The 11,107-nt window shown below is 43.5% G+C and overlaps 1 protein-coding gene across 1 annotated transcript in view; it reads right to left on the bottom strand.

Annotated features, from left to right (window-relative positions):
- Positions 1-610: 610 nt before the first annotated feature.
- Positions 611-11,107, bottom strand: part of LOC138261862 (sperm microtubule associated protein 1-like) — a 32,242-nt gene continuing 21,745 nt past the window's right edge. Inside the window, exons 3-4 of the mRNA XM_069211385.1 lie at positions 6,128-6,227; positions 611-1,309 (exon numbers count right to left, since the gene is read on the bottom strand). Of these exons, the coding sequence (XP_069067486.1) occupies positions 1,158-1,309; positions 6,128-6,227 (252 nt within the window). The 3' untranslated portion in view covers positions 611-1,157. The remainder of the gene's footprint in view (positions 1,310-6,127; positions 6,228-11,107) is intronic.

Genomic DNA, 11,107 nt, shown 5'->3' with positions numbered 1-11,107 from the left:
TGAACATGGAGAGTGTCTGTCAGGCTGACCTTTGTTCAGCCTGACAGACACTCTTCATGAGGGGCAAAAGGTGGGGGGGCGTGGCCCCTCCCGACGGGCCGCCACTGTTAGTTATAGAGCTCCATGTGCCGACTAATGGTTTGATCTCTACTTCCTTTGCAGTTCAAAGACGAAAGTTCAGATTTCCTTTTCCTATATATCAGCAACAGCTAATGAATTCAGAAAATGGGTCATTATTTTTAAGGGTAAAGTATTTTGAAACCAGAAGTTTGTATCAAAATAGTTTGATGAAAATTGGTCAGAAAAGCCAAATTTGAAAGAAAAGTATTCAAAAGTAAGTATTCAAAAGTAAGTAATATGCAAGTAAACTTGACAGAATTCATTCAGTATTTTTTGAGCAGTAAATCTAATTGGTAAGGTTAGTGAAATGTTAATGGATTGATCAGGTGCTCGAGGATTGTTTTGTGTAATTATGTTCCATTGTGAAAATGTTCTGTTTTTGGTTTGACACATGCTTTATTCGATCAGTCAATCATCAAAGCTGTTTTTATTTCGATGAGATATGTTGCTCAAGATTGTTAAAAAATCAGGTACACTCATATTTTTATATATCACATTTATTATTAAATGCATGGGCCTCTATGCTGGTGGTTTAAAACTTTGCATGTTATTCTGTTTCTGCTGATTGTTTTAAAACATGAGAAATACCTCATTGCTCTGCTTAAAAACATATAAATGTAGTGTATTAGAAGTTTGAGCCGGTTAAAGTTTTTTTGCCACACCTCAAATTTACATTGATGCTTGCCTTGGTTAGTTAGTGCAAAAAGAACATTCATTCTAATTTACCAGGGCGAAACAATATTTTCGATGGTGGCTCAATGCACAAGTGCACTACAGAGGTGTACAATTTCCCACAACTGGTGAAAAATTGTTAACATTTGGTACAGTTTACACACTTTCACCCCCAACATTGCACAAGCCACACATTTCTATCATCATTTGGTACAGGAAAGATTTGTTTAAGCTACAGTATACAAGCAGTTCACTCGATATCGTATTTACATTATGCATTGCTTTTATGACACGATTTGTAGACACGTTACATGATTAATAGGGAATTTACTTTGAGCAGGTGGGGCAGCAAAACCATCAATGCGTCAATGAATCGGCAACTTGGTTACGACTCCGAAAGATGAGGGCATACTGCGTAGAGTTGGTACGTTCCTCCTGTATCCATAGCTACCATTGTACCCGAAGATAGGTTTCATAGATACAAAACTGTGTCCCTTTAAATTTTCTGAGGAGTGACCTGACAACAAAGAAACAGAGGTAGTTTAAGCGATGTGCAATATTCATATTGGTCTAGCAGTTGCAACCTAGGAGTTTCGTGCTATTAAGCCAGCCCGCAGTGTGCACTTTGTTTATTGACCTTGTTTTAAACAATACTTGTTTGTTCTGTTTCCATGCCACTAAATGAGCATGCGTGTCTTGTTATCATTCCAAAAAGTTTGTAATTTGTGCTTCTCCCACCTGGAAAGTCATACGTTTGAACAATAGCCATGAAGACTTAACGCCTGACTTTGAGTCAGATGGAGCACTGTCTTCAGGGGACATACTCTAAATGGCCCGGTGTTTCCTTACACGAAAACCGATAATTTTGAATCCTCTAACACTGGGCCTGGTTTTACTACGTGCAGACTGAAACCCAGAAAATCAGCTAGTTCCCGTAGGATAGTAAGTGGTGCGAGCAGAAGCACAGTCCCCTCACTCCTAACCATTGCAACACCTCGAGGGAGATGACAATGCTCCCCACTCTGGCCATACCATACCATGCCATGCCCTGCCCTGCTACAGCTTCCCGCCTCCTTACACTCGCCCTCCCTCCTGCATCCCACCACCTGAAATGCTAGGTGCAAGTCCACACCCTGCTGGTACAGTACAGCTAGCGGCAGAGGCCGGATCTTCTACTCACAGGTGCGTCACCCCCCCCGCCAACAGCAAACTATCTTTATTATTGTTTTGTAGTAAAAGTAACAGGGCCACTGGTTGTGACGAGCAGTAAGGTCATTGTGCATGTATGTTTAGTCGGTTGTCTTGTGGCGGCCAAACACACGTGCACACTGTGCTCTCTCCAGTCCAGCACTGTGTTGCCGGGCTGGAGAGAGCACTCACAGGCTTCCAGGCTGCCTGGGAGCACCCTGGCTGGATGCTCCCAGACACTCATAACGCTGCTCTGAGCAGTATAAGGATTGGCCGCAGGGTGGGCCGGGAGCCTGTGCCTGCAGCCTGCTGCAGAGGAGCGGCGCAGTGTGTGCCCCCTCCCACCACAAACACTGCCTGAATAAGACAAGTCAGAGGTTAGTTATAAACTGGGCACTGTTGACCATTCCTCTCAAAGCTTTGTGAGGGAGGACTGGAATTTGAAGATGGTGGATGAAAGGATGGGACCCAAAGCAATTCTTACCCTACTCCCTGGCCACTTTCTGTTAGCGATGGGTGCAGAATTCTCCAATCAGTGTTTTCCCTACTGTAAGAGCTGCCACATCACAACTAAGCTATGTATAAGCGCAAGCTATTTTATTCTTGTGTAATGAGGACCTAAAACTCTAGGGGCCATATTTATCAAAGGAGTTTTGTCGCTCTTGCACCATGCAAAGTGGTGCAATTGTGACGCAGCTCTAAAGGCAGATTTATCAAGCCAGGCAAGGCCACCTTGACTGGCTTGATGAATCTAGAGTAAAGCAATGCAGCGCAAATCGCTGTGATGTGTTACCCTGCCCTGGGAGGCATTCTAAGGATGGAGCATGGAGGTTCCCATGCATCCACCCATGGATTTTGGTGCATTCCCAGATTTACCATTACTGGTAGACCTGGGAAAGCGTCAAAAACCTACGCCTCCCCAATTGAGGCGTAAGGAGGAGAAATATCTTTATTTCTTCTTGTCATGTCCTTTTCTATATGTGCTGCATTCTGCAGCACCCATAGAAAGAGGAATATGACACTCAGGACTGTTTTTTGTGCACAAAGGTGTCCCTTCCTGCACAAAACAATCCTGCTTACAATGCAGACACTCTTGTACTGTGGTACAAGGGTGCCTGTGTTGTCACTAGGCATCACATTCTGTGCCAGCACTGGGAAAAGCCAGGAATGCTCCATACACTGTTAAGTATGGCACATTCCTGCCCTTTCTCCATCAAGCAGCGCAGTGCAGCAAGGTGTCTTGCTGTGCTGCATGATACCATGATAAATATGCCCCTTAATTTATGCTAGAATGGTACTTGTTTCTCAAAGGATAGTTGGGTGTGTGCTAGAAAGCCATGATTTATTCCTTGTATTTTACAGTCTAAAATGATCATTATAGTAATTTCCATGATAGATTTATGAACCGGAGTGTTTTAGGGATGATATTTGAGGCACTGTTATCTATTGTGTTTTTTTCAAAATAATGGATAATACACATTCATATACGAGATTTTTGTCAGTAAACTTTTCGTTGGTCGCTTACTGTGTGATTCATACTTTGCTTCTGTCCACTACAGTATACAGCATGGGGCTTTAGGTAAGCCCTCTTCAGCCATTGGCTCCTCTCTAAGTGACAGCATTTTTTCTATGGGCAACATGCGCTTCCTCTACAAAACTAAGCCCCCTTCAGCTCCTGGGTTGATGAAACAACATGCGTTTTATTTCTGAATACAATTTTGTTTTTAGCTTTGAAACATTTGTTTTATTTTCCCAAGCACCCTGCAGCTCCACAGCTGTGCTATTGTGCCCTCACTGCCGCTTGGATTGTGCCCATGCTTTGCAGGAACTGTAAATGGCCACCATCTTGAAATGGGGTTTTCCATTATTTATTCATCAAAAAGTATTTGGCACACTATTCAAAGATGTACGTCTTTGCATGTTCAGACTAAAACTGTTGAAAAGTGGCAGCTTGTGCGAATGCAACCGTAGCTACAGCATTGCCAACTGTCTGTCTGTGTGTCCACATGCATATGCAGGCACAAGCATCCATCTCAAAAGGAATTTTGCCATGAAGTATAACAAAAGCCACTCCAAGGTTGCTGCTTGTGCATCTGCATGCAGCCACCCACAATATTTTAAGGTATTTGTCACCTTTCATTATTATTTACCATCCAACATGACCCTCTTGTTGGTTCCAAATGTGTCAGACATCTTAGAATGGTAAATAATTACATGACTTAGAATTGTAATCATAAAGATTGCCGAAGTCAAGCATTGGTAAAGCTGATAACTGTAAGGCAGGATATTAAAGGCTAAAACTATTGGCTTTGCAAATACTTTTCCTCCTTAGTGTGGTTGTTATGCAATTCTTCATGCTCATGGTTTGAGTAAAAGACATCTAAATAAAGTTGTGTGCGCTCAGTGTAAGATTGTCCAGCTCAGACAGATGTGGGGACTTACCTAGACTTTAAAGAGAATAGCTGACATGTGAGTCCCTTGCGGCACTTTGCAAGTTCAAACACTTGGGTTAGAATGATGGTTCCCTATGCTCTTATCACCTAGAAAAGTCTAAAGTATGACATGACACACACCACTCTTGGCGGTAAGACTGGCAGGTTGTATGATGTGATTCCTCCTATGAAAATGAATGCATACCAATACCGATTTTGTACCTACATGTGATTTTGCACCTAAATTTGATTTTGCTCCTGAATGTGATAATGCAATCCGATTTATTTACCTTGCAATTATAGTATTCTGCACCTATAAGTGATTTTGCACATAAGTGCATTATGTGTTCCTGAACATGTTTCCTAATCATGCTGGTAATGAGTAAAAGTGATTTTGCACTTCTGTATGTTGCCAACCAAGAGTGAAGCCAAACGGATGCACTTTTACACGTATTTTAACATCTTACTCCAACATGCCTCGACTCTATGAACTGAGTGAATTTACACCTAGATTGAATACCACACTTCTGCTGATATGGCACCAAGAGTGATTTTCATCCTGCATTTGTTTCTGCACCAGATTGTGATTTTTGCTCCTAAATGTGTTTTCCACCTAAAAGTGTATTCACACTCTTGCTGATGATGCACTAAGGGTGAAATTGCACCTACCCACCAATAAGTATCTATTGACCCATCCCCAAGTGTTCATCATCCACTTTCACCCAATCACATACCTGTGCACCCACAATGAACATTCCTGTAACCCTTCATTTGTCCACCCCACTTACATCCATTCACCTATGCAATCACACCCATCTATCTACCACTATATGAACCCACAAGCATCCAGTCACCTACTCATCCTTCTATACAGTAGGCCTGGGTGGAGTTTGCAGAATTCTGCTATGCATAACTCTGCAAAGTAACCAAAAAGCTCCGCCACGCTACACAGAGTTCTGCAAGTGGCAGAGTGCGTTAGGTCATGCCATTTGTGCTAATTTTCAGTGCCAGGTGTTTGCCCATATTGAAAAATCAGCGGAAACGGCACCACGCGCAGCACAAGAAGGCACTGCTTCTTTTCTGCTGGTGGAGTAGATTTTCTGCTCGAGCTGCAACTTCCTCAACGCAAATGGAAATTTCTGAATGCGGCTGTCGCGACAACCCGCGACCGCCCGCGTTGATAAATCTCACTGGGAGGTGGTGATTTTCCTTGTTCCTACTCGCCAACGTAACGTTGGCAAGTGCGAACGACAAAACAACCTCTGCTCCGCTCCGTGTTTCGGAACTCCGCACTCTAAGTGGAGTGTGGAGTGGGAAAAACGCTGCAAACTCCGTTAGCAGAGCGAGGTTCACCACCCACCCCTACTATACAGACACACAGTCATCAATGCCCTCATCCATGCACGTCAACAATGTCAATCCCCCTGTGGATGCCCATTACTACATTAGCTGACTGCATGTGTGAGTTTATGGGTATTGTCTCTGTGTGTGTATATCTGCATCTTGATGTGTTCTGCATGAATATGAATCCCTCTATTCTGTTTTCTGTTTGCACATCCAAATATATAATACAACAATATGAGGCCAATTCAACCACATAGATAAACATCTCAGACAAGCCAGAATTATTGACTTTGCCAGTGCTTGTTAACTGTAGCCAGTATTTTTATGCAAGTAAAACATAAATAAATGAACGTTTTTTTAATTTCATTTACCTGCACCTGTCTTGTTCCTGGTTTGTAAGTACAGTGCAGCTGCGCCTCTTTGCTGAAAGTAATCTGCAAGTTTCCCATAGATTGATGTTCCTCCCATTGACTGCCAAAAGCAAATATATATGTTGGTTTTGTTTTTATACTGTTAATATAATGATGTATATATGTTTCAGGAAACATACTGTTTTAAAAAGTAAATTTAATGAAAGATGTTAATAATGAGAAAAATCATCTGCAAACTATGTCCCACACAGGAGCAGCAGGAATTCATAAACACTTTTTATTACACATGCATAATATAACTATAATTGGATCACTGGTTGGAATTACACCATATTTGGCAGATCCTGGTTCAGAAACTGATCGTTTTGTGATTTGGTGTAAATCCGTTCAGTAGTTTTTGAGAAATTAAAGAAAATCCAAATGTGTTTATATAGGGAAGCGAAGGATCAGAGAACCCTCCGGATCATGTGCTGAGATCTGATTAGCGGCCAACACTTCTCCATGGAAGTGTTGGCAGCCTTGTTGGGACCCAGCTTCAGCTGAGTCCCATAAAAAAAGATGTAAAAAAACAAAAAGGTACCAGGGTAGGGGCACCCTGACCCCTTAGCTCCGGTGCTGGGGTCCCAGAGGGATCCCCCCCACCCCCGAAAGCAAAAAAACATTAAAAAAATGTTTGCCTTGATTTGCGGTGGATCCGACAAACATAAAAAAAATAAAAAGAAGCGTGGGCTCCATTGCTTGCTTTAGCAGCAGCCCCCCCCCGGCGGGTCAGGTCCTGGGGTATTCATATTTTGAATGGAGGGGGCCTGCCCCCACAGCCCCAGAGACCACCACCTTCCCGGGCTTCAACTAAATATAATGCTGGGGGGTTGCTCGGCCAAACCCGCTGCTCCAGGGACCGCCACCTCCCTGGGGCTCATGACAAAGTAAGTGTGGTGAGCTGCCGGACCCCGCCAGCCCCAGGGACTGCCACCTCCCCGGGACTAATAACAAAGTACATGCAGAGGTATTGCCCAGGGTCCCCGTAGCCCTGGTGTTCGCCATCTTCCCAGGCTAATAAAGTAAATGCAAGGGGCCACAAGGCCCCCCTGCAGCCCCAAGGACCACCACCTCCCCGGGACACATCTTCCAATGTAATACGGGGGCTGCACGCCCCCCCCACAACCTCCGGGACTGCCACCTCCCCAGGGCACAAATGTCAAAATAGGTAGGGGGCCCAACCCCTCCAGGCCCGGGGGACCACCACCTCCCCAGGACTATTGATGTTGGAGACTGGATCAGTCACTGATGGCCCTGAGGACCACCACCCCCCAGGGTCAGCTCCTGCTATGTCCCAAGGTGCCCACCCCTGGGACATAGCTGTTTGCTTTGGCTTGGTGGCAGCTTTCAGCTGCTGCAAAATCACAGCAAACAGTCTACTTACAGGGAGCGAGAGCTGTCAAACAGCTCTACCTCGCTGCGAGCAGAGGTTTCCTCTGTCTTCCTGCCCATGGAGATGCAGGCAGGGAAACAGAAGAAACTGCTCTCTCTGTGACAGCAATGCAGGGTCCCAAAGGAGGTGGGGAGCCAGGCGGAACTGCAGGGGCCTTCAGGCTCCTCCTTGGCCCTCAACATTGTCACTGGGCGCCCTGGGGGGCACCTAGGTCAGAAGACTGTCCCCAGGGGATGGGGTCCCCTGGGACAAGATTGGCCTGGGGAGGGGGCTGCGTGGCCTGCTTACCCCTCTCCCCCAAAAGGAAAAGGAGATTTGACTCTTTTGGGTGTTGATTTCACTTATGGGCCAGCAGTACTTGCCTATCTCCCAATATCATCCCACTTGCAATGGTGAGGAGCTACACTTTTTGGGCTTGGGTAGGCAGCTACCTGGAAAAACCTACCAGACCCAGTCCAGGGTGGTGTGCTTCAAATGAACCCTAGACCACTTTTTTACCCACACTGCCCTGCAAAACTCCAACTATTGCCTGAAGTCATGCATTTCCCTACATTTCTGTGATCGAAACTTCCATAATCTGCAGGAACCTACAAAATTCTTACCACCCTGCATTGCTCCACCTGTGCTGATAAAACCTCTGCCCCACTTGTGTGGCTGGGCCTAGTGCCAGAGAAAGGAATGGATCCAACCGAGGTCAATAGGAATCTCCACACGAGTGCTCCCAATGTCTTTGGTTTGACCCATTCCTGTTGCAGCACTGGGCCCAGACACTCAAGTAGGGCAGCATTTTATTGGCACAGGTGGGGCAGGTTTACGGGGCATTATGAGTATGAAAATCTGATGGGATCCACACAAATCACACCGTCCTGAATTCCCCTAGGTGACTAGTTTAAACATTTTTACAGGTTGGCTAGGTTACCTTAGGTGCCGGCTGAGCTAGAGTCCTAAATCTAGAGCTACCCACATCGGAAAAAGAAGGTCAGTTTTTGGTGGAAAAATGTGATGCATACATGTTGTGTTTTGGGCCGTTTCCTTTCGCAGGCACTATGTCTACCCACACAAGTGAGGTACCATTTTTATTGGGAGACTTGGGGAAATGCCGGGTGGAAGGAGGTTTGTGGTTCTCCACAGTTTCCAGAACTTTGCATCACAGAAATTTTAGGAAAATGTGTTTTTTTAGACATATTTTGAAGTTTGCAAGGGATTCTAGGTAACAGAACCTGATGATAGTGACACAAGTCACCCCATCCTGGAGTTACCCCATCCTGGATATTTGAAAAAATATACAAGTTTGCTTGGTTTCCCTAGGTGCTGGCTGAGCTAGAGCCCAAAATTCAGAGCTAGGCACATTGCAAAAAAAGGGTCCACTTCTAGTGGAAAAACGTGCTGTGTCTATGTTGCGTTTTGGGCCATTTCCTATTGTGGGCACTAGGCCTACACACTCAAGTGAAGCACCATTTGTATAGGGAGATTTAAGAGAACACAGAACAGTGTAACAAGTGTTATTACCAATTGCCTTTCTCTGCATATGCACCTTTGAAAAATGTCAGACAGTGTGTAAGAAAAAAAGTCATTGTGAGAAATACCCTCTAATTTACATGCTAGTATGGGTATTAACAAAATACGAGATGTGCAAATAACCACTGCTTCTAAACTCCATATCTTGTGCTCATTTCAGAAATACATAGGTTTTCTTGATACCTATTTTTCACTGCTTATATGTTACCACATGAATTACTGTATATTTAGTACACAATGAAAAACCATTGCAAGGTGCAGCTTAAATATTGGCTCTGGGTACCTACGGTTCTTGGTGAAACTACAAGCCCTATATATTCCTGCAACCAGAAGGATCCAGTGGACGTAACAATATATTGCTTTTGAAAATCTGCCATAGTTAGAAGAAGTTACAGATGAAAGGATAGCTACAAATGGCTGTTTGTTCAACTCAATTACAATATTTTTTTAATTTCAACTGTTACTTTCTTTAGGAAAACCTTGAAGGATCTACACAAATATCCCTTGCTAAATTCAGAATGTTGTCTTCTTTTCAGAAATGTATAGCTTTCTGAGATCCATCATTGGTTTCAGACCCATTTCTACCACTAACTGGAAGGGGGTTGAAAGCACAAAAAATATTTTAAAAATGGGTTATGTCCCATTAAAATGCCAAACAGTGTTGAATATTTTAATTTTCTCATTCAAGCCTGTCTGTTCCTGAAAGTAGGGAAGATGGTAATTTTAGTACTGCAAATCCTTTGTTGATGCTATTTGCAGGGAAAAACAGACACTTTCTTCTGGAACACTTTTTTCCCAAAAAAACAAACGAATGTTAGCTGTATTTTGACTAATTTATCAATCCCCCCACAAACCCTAGGTACCTTTAGAATCCCCTGGATGATGGAAAAAAAGACACAAATTTGGGGTGGATAGCTTCTGTGAACAAAAAGTTATGGGGACATAAGCAAAAACTACCCCAAATAGCCAAAAAAGATGTCAGCACTGGGGGGAGGGAACACTCAGCAACATAGTTATTCATGTGAGATGAAATGCTCATTTTCATTATACATATTAAGTTGATATGTTCAAGCTTAGATCGCTTAAAAGGACATGAGATTTTGGTGATTGAGGATAATTTTACAGTATCGAAAATAATCAGTCCATCTGTGATCAGTAATCACAATAGGAAAAATCCAAGAACCATAATAAAAGAGGAGTGATAGTGGAATAAAACAAGTACTATCCAAAAATCAGAATTGATGTGTGCATTTTATGATAGCTGGTTTCAAAGTGATTTTAAAGTCTTAACCTAAGCATATGCTGGAGGATATTTTTTAACTTCTAAAAGCATTTAGACTAGATAGAAGGCCCCTCTACTTTAGGCCAATAAAACTCTGGGTCAAAAATATTTTTGTCGCGTCAGTACTCTAAAATTATCCACCAGCCAAATGGGGTTGCAATCTGTTTGAATAGCCTTGATGTCTGAGTTCAGATTTTGAATTACCACTCCTGTGGTTTTGTTTGCCTCTGAAATCACTCAAAAGTTGGAACTCCTGAAGGTCCTAAGAGAAGATGTATTCTGTGCATTGTGTTGATCAATAGAGACAACATTCAGGCACATAGATTTCATGAACTTGTGTAGGAGCAATGCTCAAACCAAGAGTGATGATAAACTAGAAAGATTGCATCCCTTTTTCCTAAGCCTGCCATCCTCGTCCTCAAATTTTGGTATCATTATGAAAATGTCCACTTTCTGTAAGTTAGAGACACTTCAAACCCCCAGTGCCACTGCTTTCCACCCTGTCCCCACCATCCATCCCGATTTCATCCCTTACCTATGCTGCTGCTGGGCACATTATACATAAAGTGTGCCCTGGTTGCAGTGGGCATGTGCTCCCACTTTGTGTGCCCCAGGAGCACTTTGGTATTACAGAAGGGGCCGCAAATGCCTGTGAATTGCAATTTGGGTTTGGGAGTAGATACTGAACTGATATTTGGAGGGGACATGTTAAGGGCATGCCTTGCAGATACCAATTCCTTCAGCGAAT

Source organism: Pleurodeles waltl, chromosome 10 (assembly GCF_031143425.1).
Source record: "Pleurodeles waltl isolate 20211129_DDA chromosome 10, aPleWal1.hap1.20221129, whole genome shotgun sequence".
Lineage (NCBI taxonomy): Eukaryota > Metazoa > Chordata > Amphibia > Caudata > Salamandridae > Pleurodeles > Pleurodeles waltl.
The sequence above is the reverse complement of the archived record's forward strand: the minus strand, read 5'-3'. Positions and strand labels throughout refer to the sequence as shown.